Below are 23825 nucleotides of genomic sequence, written 5' to 3'. Positions count from 1 at the left end.
TATCAGGCCAGAGTATGACTGGGTACAGGCTCTGGGCTAGGTAATAGTGTGACAGACCATGAAATTGACTTTCATTTTTCACTCGATCTCACTTCCTAATTTTGTCTCCAAAAGGAAACCTAATTTTGTGTTCTGCAAAGCTCTTAGGGTCAGAATGTTCACATCTACTCTCTCTTGTTTCCTTACACCCATCAGCTCTGATTGAACATTGTTTTCTGGGGTGAGACTTCTAGCCGGGCTGGCAGGAAGTGATTCCACAGCAGAGTTCAGAGAGCATCGACTTGCTCTCACTTAGTTTTATTCATTTAGTAGCAACTTAGTGACTGTCTCTGGCTCTGGGACAAAGAATTGAGACCTTAGTAAGAACAGCTTGTGTGAGGTCATTTTTCGCAAGTGACTGGCCCTTTGGTATATTCCCCAGATTTATTTATCCCTAGTTTCTTTTAAGGCTTATTTTTAGGATCAGAATTTCCAAAAATAAGTTAACCACATTCTACAGAATTGGCTTACATTAGTTTGGATGCTTAGCCCATGCCAGCGACAAAAGCCTCCAGGCTGTGTGTGTATTGCTGAAGGCAGTAAACCCTCAATGCACACTTGGGAGCAAACCAAACAGAACTCCATAGTAGTAATACAAAGCCAGAGACATGACACAGCACAAATCATTTGATGGTATTTGCTTAGGTCCATCAGAGGAAAGAGTTCTTGCTTTCATATAGGTCTCAGAACCATCATGGCACCCCTAAGAGGTCATGTTCCAAACTGCCTAAAGCAGGAACCAAAGTTTAAACTTTATACTGGTGGACTTCTAACATGGATAGGACTAACCAGCCCACCTCTCGATGTCAACATGCAAACATAGGCCCTGCTGAACTGTGCAAAACAGAAAGCAGTTTGTATTGAGGAGGAACCACCTTTTCTAGAGTCTTTCGAAGGTACCTGTGACTACATAATTCCTAATTGGGCACAGAAGCAGATGACAAGCTTGTTTCTTCTTTTGAGCCCAAGATAACACTGAGGAGGAAATACTTTCTTCTGCCTAAGCCTCCCTGCTATCTGGCCACCTGGGCCAGAGAGAGGTTCTAGGGCATAAGGGAGGTGGAAGGAATGGGTGGGTAGCACTGTTTACTGGCTCATCTGCCTCTGGCCACCAAAGTCACATATGCCTTGGAGAAAGAATTTTTAAAGTCTGTTTATGGATGTTCTGAGGAATTTTACCACCAACCCCTCCTCCTCTTCCACCTTCTCATGTGTGGGCCATGATTCTTCTAAAGTTGTGTCATTTGGGATAAGACAACAATTTTCAGATTTGTTGCTATCTTTAAGATGACTGGCTCTGCAGATAAATGAAACAAAGAGCTTTTATAATTGAGACTCAAAGCACCTATGGTATTAAGGTACAGTGTGCTTTAGTATTTTCTTATTATGGTTAATTTCATTGATCATTAATGTCCAATTGCAAAAACTCTACCAACTTCTGTATTTTATAATGATGCTTCCTGAATATTTTCCACCTGTAGGCAAATAACATTAGTGTTACATACTTTACTTGTACATCAATTCAGAAGTACTGCTTATTCATACAATAAAAAAATAAAATCACATTATTTTTACTTTTTTTTTACAATTAAAATTCAAAACTTGGTCCCTGACAACTGATACAAAATTGCCTTTGTATAGATGTGAACATCGGTCAATGAAGAAACATGTCTTTTCATCTAGAAGGCAGATACTCACACAATGTGGGCCAAGTTGAGTGGCTTCTCAGGCTGGTCAGGGAACATGGGGTGCAAGGGTTCACGGCTGGAAGCACAGCTCAGAGACTTGCTTAATGCATTAGTTAGCTTCTTAGCAGGGGATTTCTGGAGAGAAGAAGAAAGGTAGAAGTGATAATAACTAACATTGATGTATGTGACATTTTATGAGATGATTTGCTTTCATAATCATTCATTCATTCATGAAATTGTCTTTGAATATCTACTATAAATCAGAGAGTTTGTTCAATGCTGGGACTAAAGTGCTGGGACAAGCCACCAGAGTACCTGCCTCCTGCTGCTTAGTGCCTGCAAATGCCATGATAAATGGAAGTAGTCATTGTATATGGGACATCTGAGCTGGGACTTAAGGGACCAGCAGGAGTCCTTCTGATAAAAAGTCAGGGGACTGGGAAGGTAATTCCAGATGGAAGAAGAAGAAGAAACCCCATTCTGGAGAGGAAAGCAGAAGGCAGCCCTTTGAAGTCCTATGCCACATCAAGGACTGTGGTCTTTATCTCCAATGCAGAAGGAGACAATGAAGAGATTAAATCATAGAGGTGACAGGATCAGTGTGCTTCTAGAAGGATTACTCCTGCTTAAAAACAGAAAATGAGGGATCCCTGGGTGGCGCAGCGGTTTAGCGCCTGCCTTTGGCCCAGGGCGCGATCCTGGAGACCCGGGATCGAATCCCACGTCGGGCTCCCGGTGCATGGAGCCTGCTTCTCCCTCTGCCTGTGTCTCTGCCTCTCTCTCTCTCTCTCTCTGTGACTATCATAAATAAATAAAAATTAAAAAAAAAAAACAGAAAATGATTTGGGAGGAGATAGGAGTGGAAGTAAGAAGGTGAGCAGAAGCTTTCACAGATACCCAGGTGCAAGACATTTCAGGTGTGGCTGGAAACACCCAGTTAAAAGTAAAAGTGGAACTTCAATCTAAGTCTTTGGGGTTTAAAATTCATGTTCTTTCCAGAGCATCATGTTATCTCTTTTTCATTTAGACTAGTGGGATGTATGTCTTAACATTCCATAGCCAAATCTATCAAAAATAATCTACCACATATAATAAGTCTTTATGTCAACTTTTCCTTTTTATGAGAAGCCACTTATAATTTTGTTACTTCCTTTTATGCAGAGAGCCCATAATTGCAATACAATGAGGTGACTTTTGTACTTTTTAAAAGCTAAGGGTTGGGAGCATTGTTCAAGAAATCCCTCTTTGGCTTTTGCTAGGAGGTATAATTCATAGAACTCCGAAAACACAACCACAAAAACAAACAAACAAACAAACAAAAAAACCACAACTACAACAGCTGTTTTTCACCCCCACAAACATTGGAACCTCTTTACCCTCTTGAGAGGTCTTATCCTACTTTGTAAAGACATTGCCCTACCACATAACTTTGAGTACATAACCTTTAAGAAAGAGGCTCTTAAACTGATTTTAGCATTTACATAAAATGATAATTAAAACACACTTAGTCTTCAAACACTAACCCTCCAGAATTTGAACTAGAACAAGTTTGAAAATTGCTAGTATATTGACCATAAGAAAATAAAAGTGTTTTCTTCTATCTTCTGTACTAAATTGTATTTCTTGATCTGTGTTAGTATATCCATGCTCAACAGGTGACATAACCAACAGTGAGAGGTGGCATCTGAACTGGTATAAAGCCCTCAATATACGATGCCTTAGAGAAGAACTGACAGATGCTGAAAAAATCAATATATTTACACTGAATGCTGATTCCCAATAATTCCTAGAAAGAACATTCTGAATTAAAATGCATTTTCTGAAGGTCTTTTTTTTTTTTTTTAAAGGGCAGTTACTCTGTAAGTAAAGTCTATAGGTTAATTGAAACACATAAAATATAGAAAAAAAAACCATAATAAAAAGTTTGCCTTTTCTTGTGTAAGAACTACTCCAAGAGTGGTTGGCAGGCCTGATGGTACATCCCACAAAACCCAATCCATACATACAGCAATGCTTTCTTTTTCTTTCTTTCTTTTTTTTTTTTACAGCAATGCTTTCACAGAAGCACAAGAACAACATCTTTGAGCTGATCTTTGAGGATTTGATCTTCGCGTGTAACTGAGACACATTAGCCAACTAAACTGCTTGAACCCCAAGCTCAGGGAGTCAAATTCCTCCCACACATCTATCACATGGACAGACACTCACAGGTCACCTCTGACAAGCTGGTTCTTCATAGTTTACAAAAGATGATTTGTTAATAGAGCCACAACCTCCCCACCTCCACAAAACTAAAATGGAACAACACAACGAAGCCCACAGGCTCACACATCATTCCTTTTCTGCTCTAGTCATGCACTTAACAGAACTCCAGAATCTGAGAAAACTAACAATACATTTTAAGCAATTCCCACAAACGAAACAAAACAAAACTTGGAGAGAATCTTAACTGACTTTGAAAATGAGATTATGTCCCAAAGGTGCTTGTTTGGTTGTTGGCTAAACCAGGTCTGAATTCCAAGCAGTAACGGAGTGGAAGTCTTCCCATACTTGAAGTCTTAGGAAGCTGCATTGGGTTCAGATACAGCAACGAAGACATCCCAGTAAAGTCAGGGTGGAGGGTGGTGAGGGGAGAGTTAGGTTTGCCCCTGGATTCTCCCACCATCCTTGCTGTTCTGTTACGTTCTGAGTGGCACTCACACATCCAAGTGTAAAGGGTTGCCTGGACCTGGCCTTACCCATGATGTGTACTCTTTCATTTGGTGCTGGTTGCTATGGGAACCGCCGGCATGTCCCCTCCAGAAGCAGTCTTGACAGAGCTGGTAATTGTGACACTGTTGGCATCGGTAGCGGAATCCCATCATACTCTCACTGTGGCAGTAAGAACATTCAACCGGATGGAAGACTAAGGGGGAATGAAATGGAGAAAAAAAAAAGAGAAAAATACAAGCATGAGCCAGAATAAGGAAACCTACAGTCTATCAGGAGCTTTTCTGCTGGGTGCCATGGTGCCATGATTTCAGATGATAGTCAATTTTGGCCGAGAGAAGCATCATGTTTATTCCTGGACTCTCACTACCCCTTTAAAGCATGTGTGTGGAGATGGAGGAAATGAAAAGGGATGGAGGATAGGTCTTCTTTTAACTACAAATTTCTCTTTCCACTTCCATCTCTTACACTACAAGAATATAAATCACCCAAACTGACTTGCCTTTCCCCCAAGCTGCTCTCTGTTTCCAGGAGACAAGCATAGCTTGCCAGAAGACTCAGAAGCACAACGGATGAACACAACTGACTGTCCAGGGGTGGAGAGCCAGTGTTAGAGCAATGGAAAGTGAGAGGGAGAAAATAGAAAGGGAAAGGAGAGAGAGTAAAAAAACTGGATGAGAGAATTGAATTATTTTGTTTAAAAAAAATGGAGTGGCTCGTGGGCTTCTTTAATGAGTGACATTACTTCCATTCAACAATTTTTTTTTCTTTCCCTAGAGGCAGATGGACAGGGCCCAAAGAGATGTGTAAATTATGTGAATACATTTCTAATTCAGATAGTTTGAGAGACATTTAACTCTCCCTGACAGAGAGTTTGAATTTGAATTATAAAGCAGGCAGGGTAAAATACTTGAGATTTGAAGCTAACATATAATCAAATCCAAGTAACTGTCTACATGCTATGAGCTAAAGATATTAAGCAACAACAATTCTTGCCTTTGGTCAAATTATTCTTTATAACCACAATCAGTGAAAGCTTCCATTTGGAGCATAAGACTAAACATTTGCAAGGTACCATAAACTAATTTTCCCCCCATCTCCTCTGCCTATTCTTGGCCAAGTGCCTAGGAACAGTCCATGCCATGTATACCAATATTGGAAGTTCAGCCCTAAAACTAATCTAGAAAATGTCATCTTCAATATTGAGATTCTTCTTCTGCCATGCCAAGTCTATGGCCACACGTGACTCGTAACTGAGAGACATGTGGGGAGATTTATTAAGTGTATGGAATTGACAGTCCTAATTTTGCAATGGACCTCTAAGGCCTTACTGATGAGGGAGAAAGGTGCTTTCAAAACTCCTAACTACTAAATGACGTTGGCTGAATAACTAGGCTTGATAGACTAATTTGATAATTTGATAATTTAAAAAACTGCCATAGCTCAGGAGTGACTACTACTCACCATTTTCCACATTTGCCAGTCTATGCAGAAGGGGCAGCCAGACCAGACACTGGGGGGGAGGGTCAGACATGAGCGTGTCCAGGAAACCATTTAAGGTGACCTTTTTCTGCATCAAAAAACCCACAAAAATTTAGAAGAGAGAATAATCTGAAATGACGTGCCATGTAAATGCCATTTTTGATGAAAGATGCAAGACATTCAATTAACATCTAATATACAGAGAAACAATATATTCTGATAGCTAGAAAACCAGATATTATTTTATTTTATTTTTTTTAATAAAGCCTTTTTATTTATTTTTTTTTTAAGATTTATTTATTTATTCATTCAGAGAGAGCGAGAGAGAGAGGCAGAGACACAGGCAGAGGGAGAAGCAGGCTCCATGCAGGGAGCCTGATGTGGGACTCGATCCTAGGTCTCCAGGATCACACCCCGGGCTGCAGGCGGCGCTAAACCGCTGCGCCACTGGGGATGCCCCAGATATGATTTTAAACCTTGGGTTGGGGGATCCTTGGGTGGCTCAGTAGTTTAGCGCCTGCCTTTGGCCCAGGGCCTGATCCTAGAGTCCCAGGATCAAGTCCCACATCGGGCTCTCTGCATGGAGCCTGCTTCTCCTTCTGCCTGTGTCTCTCCCTCTCTCTCTCTGTGTCTCTCATGAATAAATAAATAAAATCTTAAAAAAAAGGTATTTTATGTAAAGTATAAAGAATGAGACAGCATTCTTTAAGCAACTACCACAATTTGTAGCATCTAAAATAATACTGTCTTTTAAAATAATCTTGGAATGGCTTGTTCTTTTTCCAATGAAGCAATGCAAACAAGTTTAAAATTTCATCATTCAAACTGCTGTGATAGCCAGTTTATGAAGCACAAAAATAAACTGGTCTTATTATTTTTATTTGTGTTGCCTCTTTTTATACTTCAAATGATCTTATCCATTTTGACCATTCATCATACTGGCTAAAAATCACTTCTGGCAGTTTCCAAAACTGTTATTATGATTTTAACATATATATTTTTCTCGTCATTGAGGATATATAAAAAATTATGTAATAGGACAGTCTATAAGATATTTCAAAAGGAATTTTGAGCAGTGGTAATACCATAAATAATTCTTATTGAACATGTAGGTCCTATGAAAATAAAGAGAGTCATCAAGAGAAACAAAAGCAAAAATGAACTATTGGGACTACACCAAAATAAAAAGCCTCTGTACAACGAAGGAAACTATCTGCAAGTGTACAAATGTACAAATAAACAAATCGAGAGGGAGAGAGACTAGCATGGAGGTTAAAACTATAGGCTGGGCAACAGATGAGGATGAGGACAGAGATGGGAGAAATATTTAAAAGGGCAATCAGCAGGACTTAAAGACTGTTGAGAACTGTGGGGTGAGGAAGTTGTATGGAAGGAAGCTTAGGTGAATGGAACCACTGTGATGTTACAGACTCGAAGGAGAAATATAAAGAGGAGCTTGCTTCAGCTGGGCAGAGATAAGGGACTTAAGCCAGGCTGGGGCTGGGGGGTGTGGGAGGGTCAGAAAGGCTTTCTGGATGAGACTACACGGGAGCAGAATCAGCACTTAGTGTACCAAACTGTCCCATCTCTTATTAGTTGTATGGGATATGTTACGATTCTACATAAATCCATGACCCATAGGGATGTCTGAAGCACTCTGACCTCCTAGGTCACTAGGAAACAGACCGATGCAGTTTACTAGGTGGGCAGTTAAATGCAGTTTTTCAGTGGCTGCTCTGCACTGATTTCTTATTTAAGGGATCCTTTTAGAGAATATTCTTGGTTAGTTTGGATTTTTAAAAAATTTTAAGTAACTCTTCTATTTATGGGTTTGTAAACAAACCACACACACCCACACCATTGCACTGTGCTGGAGAACGGTGCTAGACTTGTGGACTTTCTACATGACTGGACAGATACAAACATGGAAAGCCCCCAAGAATTCCACTTCTCTGGGCTAACTTGTACTATCTATCCCCCAGTGAAAACGTGTCACTCTGGATCCCTGATGTATCATGTCATGGGGGATTTAGGCAGCTGTGTTTGTCATATGTTGGGCCTTCCTGACTGAGTGTGGCATACGCTATATGATTGATCCCCTTGTTTCCTTTGCAAAACATTGGTGAAGTTTGCCGCAGGCTCAGACTTGTGTTTCAGTGAGGCTGAGTGACTATTCAGTTCTTTTGATAGAGCAGCAATAATAATAGTAATGATATTGAGGCTGGAGGATTGGTGGAATGATTAAATTAGACAATGCAAGTCAAGGGCTCAGGATGGTGCCTGGCTCACGGTCAGGAAGTACCGTTGATTATTATTTTCCAGCTATGTTGAGTTGAGTTTCTGGCTCAGAGGTCATTTGTCAGAGGGTGGGAGATACTACAGGTTATCATGAAGAGGAGTTTGTCTAAGTAGTGACTTGGAGTAACACACCGAAGGGCCACCACTGTGTGAGAGACATTTCCTTTGTTTCCTACCTGTTGAGAGAAACAGGATCTAGCTGACTGTTCTGTGTAACCAAATGAAGGGCCTTCAAAAACTGCTGTGGGTAGTTTGAGAACTTCCCGCAGGAACTGATCATATCGTCCATAAACCATCACCCCGCTGGAGTCAGAAATCATGGAGAAAATATCTGATGGAAGGAAAAGGACATTTACTCATTGCATAAATATATTCCTGTTTCAGTAAGACATGTCTGCTACAAATAACAAAAACTGTAGCAGAATAAATAATTTTTTATGAAAGAATAACATAGAAGTTAATTGTTATACTGAAATATTCCTGGCATAGTGTTGTCTTTGGTGTTTTTTTGTAGCTGATTCTGGAACACAGCATTAATTTAGGTAAAATTAGCATATTTTGATAAGACAGAGAGCATCATGTTTTTATTTTGAGGTCAATTATCAACTCACACATCACTCAATGGAAGGAATTCTTGTATATGTGAGGAATATGCTGACTTCATTGAAACACACAATGAACGTTTACTGTAACACTGGGGTGTGTATGTGTCTAGCTAGCTATTTACCCATCTATGTTATCATGAGGACCTTTGCGTTTTGGTTTAAGATATTGAAAAATGAAAGACACAATGGGGATAAGGATGTAATGAAAACACCTGATTAACTTCCCACAGAAGCAGAAAACTTTCAATAAATCATTGTGTTCTGGGTGGAAGGCACTTGATTTACAGGGAAGGGTCTTTTGACTCAGGCAGTCGAGGGGAAGCCTGGCCTTGGGGAAGATCAATGAGGTAAAGGCAGAGTCCTGGACAGAGCCTGTGTCTTCATTGAACTTCTGTTCTTCAGTTTCTGCCACTATGAGCACTTAGTGAATATTAATGGCATAATTTCTCAAGGTACTTTATAATTCCTCTGTGGATGTCACTATGGGAATGAAAGCCTCTGCTATCATACAGTTTGTCACCGTGCTAGATTGTAACCAGACTGGCACAGCTGTTGGGATAAACTGTTGTAAATTCAATGTTCTGTCTCTGTTCATTTTGGGCTTAATGTCTCAAGGTCAAAATGCAATCTGGGAACATGATTTTTACACTGCAGTCAGCTGTTAAGCATATTACAGGCATTTGCTGGATTATGTTTTCAGGTTGTGGATGGATTCTCATTTCCTTCAAATACTCTAATTATAAGGGATTTTTAGTATGTTTCAAATAGTTTATCAACTATGAGGCTAAAGAAATTTTACCTAAGCTGCAAAATTAATGTTTTCAGCTGCTGTCACAATTGTTAACTTAGTGAATTTTATCTCTTATGTTCATTATAACTGATCAAAAAAAGGGAAAAAAGTTGCCAATAGCAAAAAAACTCTTATGTGATCCCATATATAGAAACTCAAGAATTCCAATAAAAATGGGGAAAAAGGAAACCCAGGAAAAGTAAATGGACTTTCTTACCAGAGCTGTCATCTTGTGTGTTTTTGGGCGGGTTGGTTAACTGTAATTGGGTCACCCTGGTGATCTTCTAGGCTTGACTTTTCCAGGCCAGGACACATTTTGAAAAGTAGCCTAGGTCTTTCAAATCTCCCATGGAAAGGATTTAGACAACAGTTCTAACTAGAGCAAAAGCAGCAGGAGTACCAACACTGACCTTTCACAAATTTGAAGTTCATATTAAACGTGTTTGTGTTGATGAAATTTTGCTAAGCAATAGCCAAACTAGGGCTAGGTCACTGGAATCAAAGGGAAGTGGCTATTAATGGCTACTTTGGCTTTTAAAAAGAAATGAGAGAACTCTGAGGAAGCTATCAAAATAGTTCTGGGCCCTCTGTTTTATATACATATTGTTATATAACAACATATATATATATATGCACATATGTATGTAACAATATACATATACACATATGGAATATGCTTATAATAGGTAATATATGTGTATGTAATAAAGTAGAATGCTATTTCAAAGATTCAATTAGTTAATAGATATACAGATGTAAAGGACACAGAATAGTGCTTGGCACTTAGTAAACAGTACAGAAATGCTAGCTATTTTTACTTGTTAATTTCATATTACATTTTTTATGTTATTTACTTCATATGCTTAGGCTTTGCCTCCCCAACGAGGTTGTTCTGTAACATTCCCAATCATGCTTTAAATCCCCACTGTATTTTCAACAGCACCATACAATGACAGATACTTTAGAAGAATTTATATTCATTGATTTGTTCAACTAAAATTAACTTAGCACTTACTAAATGTATAAAATTGTGCTAAGCAATGAATATACAGAAAAATCAGGACATAGTTCTTTTTTTATATTTATTTTTTAAGGAATTAAAACAAAATTTTCTTTGAAAATAATATCAAACCTAACAAAATGATTGCAAGAATAAGGGTACTACAAAGAACACCCATATACCCTTTGTCCAGATTCATCTATTAACACTTTATTCCAATTACTTTATCATTCTATCATCTGTCTCTCTAGTTCTTTATCCATCTAACATCTGTCTAAGTCTGTCTGTGTGCATATATGTGTGTGCAAACATACAATTTTTTTTCCAAATTGAGACTGATTTGTATATATCATGGCCTTTACCTCTGAACATTGCCAGTGTGTCTTCCCTAAGAATAAGGGTATATCCTCTGATGAGACTACAGCAAGGGTCAGCAAACTTTTTCTGTAAAGGGCCAGATAGTAATTTTTAGGTTTTGTGGACCACATGTGGTCTTTGTCACACATTTGTCTTTGTATTTTATACAACCTTTAAAAATGTGACAACTATTTTTAGCTCACAGGCCACAGCTTGTCTACCCTGGATTACAGGGTCATTACCCACTTTGGTATATTTAACACTGATACACTAATCATACCCAATATTATCTAACCTATTGACCATCTTCTAATTTTGTGAGTTGGTCTGTAATAGGACATAGTTCTTGACCTCTGGGACGTCCCAGTCCCTTGAGGGTAAAGAGATGCACTTACACAATGCATCATATGACCTCATAAATGGTAACACGGTGGAGTGACAACCAGAACAGTAGGGTGTAGGGGGTGCAGCAGGAGCTGAAAGAGCGGGCTTTCAGGGTAAGGGGTGGGTCAGAGAAGATTTCCTTGCACAGGTGACTTCTAGGTCTTTCTAGAGGTGACTTCTAGGCCAAGTATAAAGGACGATTAGGGGCTAGTCAGACTTTAGGACACAGAGTCAGGATGTGCACAGGCAAGCTCAAGCATGATGCACTCAAGGCTCTTCAAGTAGTTCACTGTGCAGGGGCCCTGGGTGCACACAGGGCTCGGTCGGAGATGAGGTAGAGATACAAAGAGCTTTAGGGCTCTACTAACGGATTTAAGTTCCATACAGAAGATGTTGGGGAAGATACTAAAAATTTAAGGCAGGTCAGTGAGGTAGAAATATTACCCCGGAGGTAGGTGTGGAGGCAGAACAATCAGTTTAGTTCTAGAAACTCAACAAATACATGGTGTTCGCCATAAGACTAGTCTCTTAAATGAAGCAAGCCCTCCCCAGAAGCTTTAGAACAGCCCCTGACATTCCCGGCTTAAGAGCACTGTATTCGGAATTTCTTAGGATCCTTAGGACTCTCTGGGAACCTCAAGGAAGAAGTATAAACAGATGTCCTAAATCAGTACAACAATGGCTTATAGGGCAGCCCCGGTGGCGCAGCGGTTTAGCGCCGCCTGCAGCCTGGGGTGTGATCCTGGAGACCCAGGATCGAGTCCCACATCGGGCTTCCTGCAGGGAGCCTGCCTCTCCCTCTGCCTGTGTCTCTGCCTCCCTCATTCGCTCTCTCTGAATGAATAAATAAATAAATCTTAAAAAAAAATAGCTTATAGATGGACCAAGGACAATCTGACAGAAACAGGCTATTTTTATTAGGTCAGTTTATGTTTTGGTGGCTGTGTCCTCCGACGGCAGAAGGCACCCTCCTACTCTAGGCTGCCTAGACCAACACAGTGAGCAGCCTGCATGTTACTTCCTGCACCCCCGCCCCACCCCTGAGTACTGGAAATTGTGGTGCAGCATGGAGTTGCTGTCCCTTTCATGCATTTTAAAGCAGTTTGAAAAATTTACTTTAAAATTTTCTGTCTTCCACTTTTTGCTTTCTAACGTGTCTAACTTACTTGCAACAATTACTCTTGCCCTGCCTTCTCCAACATTAAGGGGCTAGTTGGAACCAACTAAATATCTCTCATCCCCATGCACAAAAATAGAAAAACTGCCAAATAAGCGCAGCTGGCATATTGGCTTAAAGTGAATTAGAATGTAAAGAAGGGAAAACAAAACCCTCAAATGCCGAGAAATTCCATATCCTTTCCTTTTACTTTTCCTTATTATGAAAGCAATGCAGAACATCATTACTTCTCCTGTTTTATCATCATGTGAAGCCAGCGAGAGAAGACCAGAGAAAACATTCACAAATCCCACTCATCCAGAGTCAGCCTCTGCTGTCTGTGGGCAGATTTGCTCATATTTGTGTATTCAATTAATAATTATCACTGAAACTAGAAATACTGGTGACTAAAGATACTCATTTTTGACTAATTAACATTTTGGAGAAGTTCTTCCAACCAAAGTACTTTCAGCTAAATTGTCTTTGTACAATTGCTCTCAGTAGACTTACCAGGAAACCACTAAAACCACCTTCCTGGGATTAATATACAAAGAGTGACTCCTCAGCCAGAGAGCTGGGGACATTAGAGGAGAGGGCAACGTGATCTGTCTCATGATCACACTACCTGTTTTTTTGTTGTTCTCCCGAGTTTGTGACACTGATGCTGATTTCTGCAGACTGGAGAATGCAGTTTACTTCCAATGAGACTCATGCATGTGTCAACTTCTTAAAATGCACTGAAGGGGATTTACTTTGGCCACTAGGTAACATGAGTGCTGTGCTCACTGATGGTGGGGTGAGGAGAAAGGACCCTTGCGGTGACGTTTTTGGCTTTGAATTCCTGGACAGGCAAGAGACCTGCCAGGGTTTTGACAGTTGGTAAAGATCTGCTCAGAAACTTAGCTACCTTGAGCTTTGTAACTGTGAAGACATGGTTCCTTGCTGACCCAACAACCATTTCCTCTGTTTTTATTGGCCTCAAATTTCTTCCTGGGCTAAGTAGGAAAAGCAGGGGTTTCTCTCAGCTCAGGAGGCAGGAGTGGGTTCCCCCATGACCACCACAGGGTTTCCTTTCTCATTTCCAGTGACTGGTGTAGCACTGGGTCTCTGATGCCATGCTGGGCAATGACACGGGCTGGGGGTCTCTGGAGTGAGATGTGACTCCTGAGATTGTCAGACCCTTTCTTCCTCAGGAGAGAAATAAAATCTGACACCAATGAAACCTGGATGGAAAGATGGAGAGTGCTGTGGTCCTCGATGGCACAGAATTAGCCTGGTTCATGAATGGCTCTAAGGACCCCAAGGAAGGTCAGAAAACTGGTTCTCTCAGTTTTCCTGAAAATTATTTTAATATGTAATCCTTTTATCCATGTACCTTCAATACAACATTGAGTAAGTATTCAGAAATGTTTCTCAAGACTTATATTCCACCCCACTCCTCACCCCCGGTATCCAATGTCCTCAGGACAAGTTGGCCAGTTGTGACATGAGGTTAGCAGGGAAGACCCTGCAGTTTTTTCTTCTGCCCTGTCCTGGTTCAGTTTGCTCAACTTTCTCCTCCCAGCCTAATCCTCAAGGAAATGCCTCAAGGATTACTCTGAAGCTGTTTTTAAAAAGGACACTGGTTCCACCACCTTCTAATTTAGCATTATCCTCAGTCAAGCAGGAGGCAGATAGTTTTTAATTTTTAAAATGTCTTTCAGTCTAACTAAAGAAGAACTAACTCTCCCCCATAATGCTTGCTTGGGCTTCTCCGAATCTGAAATACATTTGATTAGTCCATGGGTGGAAGTTCCTGAAGTGATGGGAGATGTGTGGTTGTGAGGTTTCTATGTGCTTTCTACTTATCTACTGGCCCAATGACATAACCTTGCCTTGGAGTATGTCTGGGGAAATTCCAGAAGAATGAAAGCTTTTTTTCTCTGTATCTTCCTTCGTTTTTCTCCTCTTGGTACATCAAGAAGCAAGAGATCACACTCAGAAGTTGACAGGCAGCAGGTGAGAAAAGAGCCTGGAGGCTGTGAGTCACAGATGAGTAGAGCTGGGAGGGACCCTCTGGGTATCTAACAAAATCCCCAAATCTGGGATAAAGATGGAAGCTGAGGGCTAGGGAAATAAAGTCATTTCCACAGGATAACTCACTGAATTAGTCACATAGCTGGGCTTACAAGCTAGGGTTCCCAATTCTCACGACAGTGCTCTCTCCCACACAGCATTATAAGCCAAACTCACAATATTTAGGGCAAGGGAAAGGGTTAAGTGGAAGCTTTTCTTTTAAACAGCAGTGTATACATCCTTTAAAAACAGAAATGAAAATTCTTGCTCTTAGGTCTTCTGAATAAAAAACTCTGGGGGTGGGACCCAGAAAATCAATGGTTTAAAAAGCCTCCAGATGATTCTATACATCCTAAAATTCCAGAACTACTAGGGTGGAGAGAAAAAGAAGTCAGGTTCAAATCTTGGCACCATCTTAGCTATATGATACACTTTATTCTACCTCTCTGAGTCTCAGCATCTTTACCTAAAACAAACAAAACTCTTGTGTTTTCTTGGTCAAAGAACTACCACATTTGGTGACAAAATGTACATAAAAGGCCACAGTCACTCAAGGCACCTTAGCTATCATGTTTTTATTGGAATCCAGTCAATTCTCGGCCTGTAGTGTCCCTATGCATTTTTATGCCTATACCCGGCAATGTTTACTTTGGAACCTTTGGAATTCTCAGTGATTTAAACTGGCTAAGAATAATGAGGAAATGTTCCAGGAGCTTTGGCTTTAGATTACCTAAAAAAGGAAGGTTCCCCAATATGGCCTTCAGGTCCTGAGGCTGATGGACATACACTTGTAAGGCAGTTTAGTACACGAACTTGAAAGAATATACATCTTACTTTAATGTCACAAAAAGTCTAATTGGTGATACTCAACAGGATAAAACTAATAATAATCCGCAAGGAGAAGGAAAACATTCATATCATTAACATTTATCTTTCATATTATGAAAATATTTCTGTGACAAAATCCAAAGATCAGTGAAGATCATATTTTAAACAACTCTCACAGAATGAGGAAACTCAAAATGGGCAGCAGAATGTGGCAGGAATGGGGAAAGGAAATGTGGTATATGGGAGGGATAAGCAGAGAGACACAAAGAATAACTTACATCTTAATTTGTCCATGATCTTTCCTCCACACAACGTGGCTAAAGCCATTTTGACAGCAAATACTGAAATTTTACCATGGCCTTCCCTGTTTAATGATAAGAGAAAAAGAAAAAAAAAAAAGATGTCATTTGGAGAATTTACAGTAATGAAATCTGACATTTTCTGTTCTGTAGAAATCATAGGACACTGTAGCTGCATACATTATGTGAACACATCCACTTTAGAAAACACCATGAATACAATTCAATACAAATTTCTGAAAAGCTGTCTAGTCAATGTTTCCTTTTTTCAAGAGATAGCAGGATCTTCAAGTTATTCTTTGTATATGTCACTTGCTCAAAGTATGAACTAGCAGTGAGAGGGATATGTCCTATTTAGCCATGGATTACAATTACAGAACATGATTTTCACTCTGGGTTTCATGAAATAATTTTATGCATGATGATTCCACAGTCTCTATAATTTATTTAAACAAGGTTTTCGGAAAAAGACTTTTTTTTTTGGTTGGAGAATTCCTGAATTTTGTTACAGTAATTATGGGAACTTTTCCATCACCTTTTTTTGGTCACCCATCATTTCCAACCCACAAGCTGACTGTGTTTATGTGATACATTTACTTGTCAAAGAGAGTTGATATTTTATTTTTTTTTTAAGATTTTACTTCTTTATTTGTGAGACAGTATGAACAAGGGGGAGCAGCAGAGGGAGAGGGAGAAGACTCCCCACTGAGCAGGAAGTCCGATGGGGGACTTGATCCCAGGACTCTGGGATCATGACCTAAGCTGATGGCAGATGCTTAGCCTGGGGAGCCATCCAGGTGCCCAGGAGTTGATATTTTAGAGGGGCAAAAGTAAGAGCTCTGTTTTATCTCCTACTTCAATGACACCAGATCTGCCAAATCTTCATTGATTCAGGAAGTATAACTAACTTGTCCTTCACAAAGTGTGATGAAAGGGCACACTGTAAGAAGTATACTATTTTGGCTAAATGATTTTCCAGCCAAAATAAACTGTTTATCCTTGTACCCTTGGGATCAGAAAGTGTATCACATTAGTAATTCATTTCTTTGATAGTTGCTACTCTTAAGAATGATCAAAAGAGTTATTTAAAATAATAATGTGGCTGAAAGGTAAGTAAAGCCAGTATTGACAAAGTTTTAGTATATAGAATAAATCACTTACATGAATAAGATCCACATATATAGCATATTAGAAGAATAAGATATAATAAATAATTGTATCTTTGTTCATTACAAGACTCCAGAGACAGATCATTTGTTATTTATCCTTGTTGCTGTCAGTCTCAGCATAGGACTTCAAATAGAGCCAGCCACAATGGAAAAGTGACTGAGCCCTATGCCAGGGGCTCTCCCGTTTATATTTCCAAGCCTAAGCACCAGATCTACGTAGTTATGTAAATAGTTAGAATATGGATACCACATGTCAAACCAAGTATGTTCAAAGTAGAACCCATGATCTTTACAAAGTGCTCCCATAACACTCAGGCCAGCCTAATACCACCCTGCTTCTGGTTGCCAGACTTAACATGTACCTAGTTATCCAAAAATTAATCCTGGGAAGGGGTTACCCTTGACTTGTTTCTCTTCCTTAATTCCCTACCACCTGATAAATGTCTGAGGGACTGAAATATACCTCCTACCTGTATATTAAACCCATTTCTTGCTTTCCATTCTAACTGCATTGCTTCATCAGCTCTTGCTTGAACAGTTATAACTTCTTAAATGATCTCTCTGCTTGCTCACTCATCACAAATTTGGCTATATTACTTTATTATTTAAATCTCTTATTACCCTCTGTTTGCCTACAGGATATGGTTACGACTTTATCCATGCTCTCCAGTCTCACTGCTACCATTTCTGTTGAACTTGATTCTACAGTCCCACATTTAATGCCCCTGACCTTCCTACCACCTTTTGCTCAGGACTCTCCAACCTATACATCAAGATTCAGCTCAAAATCATCACTCACCCGGCTCTGAAAATGGCTTTTCCCCTGGATGTGCAGGCAACTGCTCTGCTCTCCACTTTTACCTACGATTTGGCACCTATCACACTGAGTGACTTTGATTTGCTTATTTACACGTCTGCATGTAACTTGACCCCACACTATGAGAGGGGAACTGAGACCATATCTTCTAAATCTTCTAAATTAGGTATATTTCTAGTGCCTCCCACACTTGTTTCCCCCAGCATTTGCAAACAATATACTTCTTATGTTAATTAATAACTACTAATCATTATAATAGATGCCCCTAGAATTTTGAGTGAACACTCATTTAGTCATCTGCTAATTTTAGAGCAGGTAGCTGTAAGAAAAATGCGATGATTTTGTAAAAAACGTCATTCAAAATTATTCCATGTGCATTGTATTCCCAATTGCATGGAAAACTGGAAGTATCAAAAATTTTATTTTGGGAAATAATTAGTTCCCTTTCCTAAATTGAAACATGGCTCAAATGATGAGAACAGGGAAATCTACCAAGTGTGGGAGAATAGGAGCAATAAAGTGATAAAGTAGTCCTCAAAATGCAGAGAAATTGAGGAGCATGACATGTGAGACTTTAGGAGCAATACAAATTTCTTTCAAGGAATCAGAAATTATCATTTAACTCAAGAAAGAGGATAAACTACAGATAATGTTGGAACAGAGAGTTCTCCACAGGATGAAATGATGATAGCTCACGGATGAATTCTTAAACCTTGGCTTTTAATGAAGAAGATCATAGGGAGATTGCCAGTTCTATATTGTTCTTGGAAATGCAAGATTGATGCTATTACATCCAGGAGTGGTTGTATCAGAGCTCTTCTGCCAAATTGACACAATAAATCTAGATAAATCACCAAGTGGAGGCAGCTCAATGAGAGTTTTGCAGGAACTCAAGGGTGAAATTAGGTCACTGGAATGTACTGTTATGCAAGCCAGTGTGCCAGATTGCAAAGGTGACCCTTGTCACTAAGAAAGATTCAGGGGGTATGCAGGAATGTAGATCTCGGGAAGCACACCAAGTACTAACCTCACTATACTCGGTGAGTTTAGGCCTTGCTCAGCCCTGGTATTGGAAAAACCTTGAAGGAATTTAAGGAGTGAGTGGAGATGAATGATTCCACAATGGAAAAGGGGACACCAAAGACTTAGATACATGTGGATATTTTTAAAGAACTTTTCAGTAGATATAAAAGGATGAAGAAAGATTGGGGGGTAAGGAGAAGGAAGGTTTTATAAAGGCCTTAGACAAGATTCCATACCCAAGGCCATTACTTAAACTCATCATGGGATTAGGGTCCCTATTTGTGTGTGTGTGTGTGTGTGTGTGTGTGTGTGTGTGTGTGTGAAAGAAGTAGCATTAACAAAGGAAGTAAGCAGAAGTAAGAAGTTGGGATATCCCAAGAGGAGAAGCGCAAGAGTTGTGCTCATTGGGAATCAACCCTAACCGGGGGCTATCTGATTCAGGAACAGTTCAGGAAATCCCTTAAATGTCTAGGAAGTGGAAAGTCAAGCTCATGAGGATGGATAACAGGAAGCTCCCAGGAGTCTTGTGCAAACGAGCAGGAAAGCGACATATTGTTCCAAAGTGAGTCTGCACACGCAATGCCTCTAGGAGTAAAGCAGTAAAACTGCACATATGGAATGTTGGCTGTTGGCCACAACTCCAGAAGCAGACCTGCCAAAGTGTGCTGAGGATGAAAGACATAGATTGTCCCTAATGCTGCTGGCCAAACAGCCTCGGAACGGCAAAACCAGGAAGGGTGCTAGGAAAAGTCTATGCTCTTCTCTTTTTTTTATGAAAAGCTGTTGCAGCACATCTCCAACTTCACATGTGGCTCTGATTGCCACCTAAAGAAAGATGGAGCAGAGCCAGATGTGTTTGAGAATACCGTGTGCGGTATACAAGGTACCCCTCAGGACCATCCACCTTATGGCTGGGCTGGGTCTTAGAATCAACCACATGCCCACAAGAGCTATTCTTTGTGAACAGAAGTTGCTAGTGCAATTGATTCTTTAGTAGTGTACAAAACTACACTACTAGTAGTGTAAAAAACGTACAGCAAGAGCTTTAAAATTAAATTTACTATTAGCCTATCATTTTTAATTAAAAATGTTATTTTATTTTTCTATATTTCTTGGGGGGTGCAAAAAGGTGGTTTTATTAAAGCACAGGGACAGGACCTGTGGGCAGAAAGAGTTGCTCTAAAAATTTTTAAGTAAAATTTTTATTTATTTTAATATTTTCCCTTTCAATGTAGAACAAGAATGCAATGCATAATACATGCTTTCCTCCTTCTTTCCACTATTTGGTTTTTGGCATAATGGAATATATTCTATTTTTTAGGCCAGTTATCCTGAAGCTTTTGCCAATGCAAACTTTACTTTCCTTTTCCAGCTTGAGGTCAAAAACCACCCACCTAAGTTGCTATGCTAGTATATAATTCATACCTTAATGGGTATTTAAAACAATCAAAAAATTAGCAAAAAGTACAAACTAAAATTGCCTTATAAGTCAATGTTTCATTAAATCTTTTATTTCCCTTATACTTTGTTTTCTCACTCTGAAAATTTTCAAATTCTTCTAAGGGATGACTGATTAAAAATGGAAATCAGAAAGCACCTACCCTTTGGTTAAAATATATGCAGAGATTTGTAGAATGTCTGTCTTAAAACATAAATTACCTTAAAGTCTGACACATCATAATAAAAAGTGAGTAAACTGCATTATATTGGGCTTTTTCCATGACCTCACAAAGAGGCAATCTGATTTCTTTGAATTAAGAAGGTACTAGTTTCAGGGAAAAGTTGTCTGGGAGGGAAAATCTGCCTTTGACAAGAGGGTAGAACAGCAAACAGATATTGATAGGCCTGGGATGCGAGGCTGAATTCTGAACAGAATGTAAATTTCCTCCAAGTTGCCAAGCGAGTTTCCTGTTTGAAATTACAGATTCCCATGATAAATTTTAAGTCCTTGAAAATGAGATTTGAATTCTGACTGATTCTTTTTGGAACAGGCTGAAGGAATTATTTTTCTATTTAAAAGCACTAAAACCAGAAGCTCTTCTTTTACCAACACATTTCACAAAAACATTTGGTAAGCGTTTTGATGAGCGCAGAACTCAAATTGCTCTTTCTCACACATTTTGGTGGCTTAATTAACTGAGAAAATTGTTTCCTCCTCTGGCTTCCACAACATGCCTCTATCATAATTCATGTCTTTATCTGGGAATCAATTTGTTCATATGGATCACTCATTTTGTAACTCAACATATATTTACTGATAATGCCTCATAGGTTGGGGATATAAAGATGGTAAGGTATGGCTCCCACCCCTATGAGTTTGCTCATAGACTATTGGAGAAAAAGAGTCAAAGCCAGTTAATTTTTAATACACATTTTTTAAAAGGGTGGGGATCTCACCTTAATCACATTTCATCACCAGCCTATTGTGGCACTCAGTGCAAAGCAAGCTCTTAATATATGTTAATTAAATTAATGAATGCACATGTGAAAAGAAATTTTGATTTACCACTTAAGTTTTATATTGAGAAATACTAAGCGTTTGAATGAAATTACAAAAATTGACCTTATGGTCCTTAATATCAGCTGTGCACTCAATGTGATACCTTGAATTTCGAAGTGATTACACACATAATTACTCTTGGTTTCTGGGTTAGCATAGTTAACATGTGAACAGATAGAAAACCCTTAGTTGGCTGTGGTGTGTCTTTGGGCTCCCCATCATGTTAGCAAAACATTTGGGAAAAGAATTCCTCATAACTTCTGGTCATGTGAGTTGCCATGAGTTTTTCCAGAATGGAAGGGGCCAACGCTTTATCCCTATGAAATTCCATTTGCCATTCACACAAAGTATAAGTCTGACATAAAGATGAGCGACATAAAGGCTGTTAATTTTATCTACACTTGTGAAACTTCTTTGAAAAGAGATCTTATTTTAGTGACATATAGGAATCTTGGAACAAAGTATTTTCCACTAGAACAAAATTTTAGTGATTAGAGGAGAATATTCTGTGGAAATCTTGAGTTTAAGATGTGGTAAGAAAAAAAATCACCAGGAAAACACTATGTTAAATATTTAGTTTTGGCCAAATAGTAAAAAGGAAGAACATTTGGTTTTATAGACCTCTTCTCTTCTTCCTTCACTCTCACACATGCTCCCAGCCTCAAACGTCAATGATACATTTCATTGGTGCACAGAGAAAAGGCTGTGTACTTTGTAGTACATCTTGCATTAAACATCAAAATCGTTTTTAAAACTCAAAAGGCAGAAGTGTTTTGGCAGAGTTTCAGAATATTTTATATCCATGCATCTGAAATAGTGCTGTGGTACCTTTCATAGTGTCAGGGGTGGGGTGGGTGAGAGGCTCCACAGTGGGAATGGATGTTCAAATGGCTCAGCAAGGTGCAATATGTCAAGCAGAGAGGAAAATACCAGGATTTTGTATTCTCTGTGAAAGACCATTATATGATAGATTTGGAGTTCTGGATGGCTGTCATAAAACTGACTCTAAATCTACAGTGTAATACGTTTAAGTCCAAAAATTTACTTCACATACACTGTCAGATATATCTAAATACCCAAACTGGAAAGGTAAGGAATGAGAGCCTAATAAAAATATCTTGTAAAAGTAGGGTAGATCTGGGGGGAAAAAACACACATTAATTCTCATTTAAAAAAATGAAACAGAAAGCATGAATAGAGCTGAACTTACCCTGATGCCTGAAACAAATTATTCTTCCCCCGCTCACCTCAGCTAGTATGACCTGTACATTGTTTAACCTCCCTCTAATCATATTATGCCAAACCAGGAAGATTGTTGGCACATAGTAAATACTGATAACATATTAGCTATTATTACAATTAGTGTATATTATTATTATCATTGGAGAAGTGGCATTAACAATAAAGCTTGACATCTGAAAATAGGAACACCACTGTTCCTTTAATATTTATCATTTTTCCTACTGTAATATTTATATGACTGAATATATGTGAAAATAATATTTGCTAAAAACAAGGCCACTGTCACATAATTACCTTAGGAGGAACTTCCCTAAGAAGGAAGATTCTAGTGAATGGAAATGAGATTAAGTCAACAGATTAAAGTTTGTGTTTCCCAGGGAAGTAAGAAGAGAGCAAGAGACCTACACTGAAGTTTTTTTTTGTGTGTGTGGAAATGGGATGCCCTTACATTAGTAGCCATAGATACCTGATTTTCTTCTCTTGTAGAGCAGAAGTAAAAATAGAGGGTATGAATCTAGGTATCAGAGCAAACTTGGACTCCCTAGTCTTGGTAATATACTGGAGATTAAGGAGGACTTGATTTCAGAAAAAGAAAGAGAAATCAGTGTGATGAGCTAAGAAGAGTCAATCATTGACTTTCATTCAGTCTTTCATTCATTCACAGATGCATTATGAGCTGGATATTGTCTCAGGTGCTGTGCATACAAAGAGTAAGACATGGTCCCGCTGTACAGTAGCTTGTGGCAGGCAGTCATGCACACAGTAAGACATAGCAAAATCATGTGTAAGGAACAGTGGGACCTGGGGCAGGGGAGGTAACTCAACCATGAGAGTTGGGCTTCACAGTGGATCAACTTGTGACATTCCCTCTCCAAAAGGCCATTATAGACTTTTAAGAATTATTTTCAATTATACCTCCATAAAGCTATTGAAAAAAAAATTGTCATCTTGTAACTTGCTTCCATGTTGTTTTTCTTTTGTTACTTTCAAGTTCCTCAAAAATAATAGAAATGGTGAGAAGAGAAGCTTTTGCCAGGCTGTCAGCAGATAAGGGAAGGCAATAGGCTCATCCAGGAATGTACGGAAGAAAGAGACAAGATGCAGAGACTGGCTCTGGCTACTTCCTAATATCCTTCTTCCCTCTCAATCCCTGCTTCCTGATTCTGACACTTCTTCCCACACTTCCTGGGTGCACCTATCCATTTTTCTAGGGACCCTGGAGAAGATAGTGTCCAGGGTGGAAAGATCTGCCTAGCAGTCAGTTGGTAATTGATGACTGGTTGACTTCTGCTAGCTATAGCCATTTTTAGGAGGAAAGTCAGGAAGAACAAAAATCTTCTAGACTCTAGAGATGGACTATTCAGAGATAGAATGGCAAGCATAG

The 23825-nt window shown here is 39.3% G+C and overlaps 1 protein-coding gene across 28 annotated transcripts in view; it reads right to left on the bottom strand.

Moving 5' to 3' along the window:
* The window catches only part of DTNA (dystrobrevin alpha), a 352302-nt gene that overhangs the window by 66225 nt on the left and 262252 nt on the right, over positions 1-23825 (bottom strand). For all 28 annotated transcript variants that reach the window (XM_077900428.1, XM_077900430.1, XM_077900431.1 and 25 more), the window contains 5 exons: positions 15670-15755; positions 8393-8547; positions 5901-6006; positions 4466-4632; positions 1738-1862 (listed from right to left, as the gene is read on the bottom strand). In XM_077900428.1, coding sequence (XP_077756554.1) covers positions 1738-1862; positions 4466-4632; positions 5901-6006; positions 8393-8547; positions 15670-15755 — 639 coding nt within the window. The remainder of the gene's footprint in view (positions 1-1737; positions 1863-4465; positions 4633-5900; positions 6007-8392; positions 8548-15669; positions 15756-23825) is intronic.

The sequence above is a fragment of the Canis aureus genome, chromosome 6 (assembly GCF_053574225.1).
Source record: "Canis aureus isolate CA01 chromosome 6, VMU_Caureus_v.1.0, whole genome shotgun sequence".
Lineage (NCBI taxonomy): Eukaryota > Metazoa > Chordata > Mammalia > Carnivora > Canidae > Canis > Canis aureus.
Note: the sequence above shows the minus strand (reverse complement) of the source record. Positions and strands in the feature narration are given on the sequence as shown.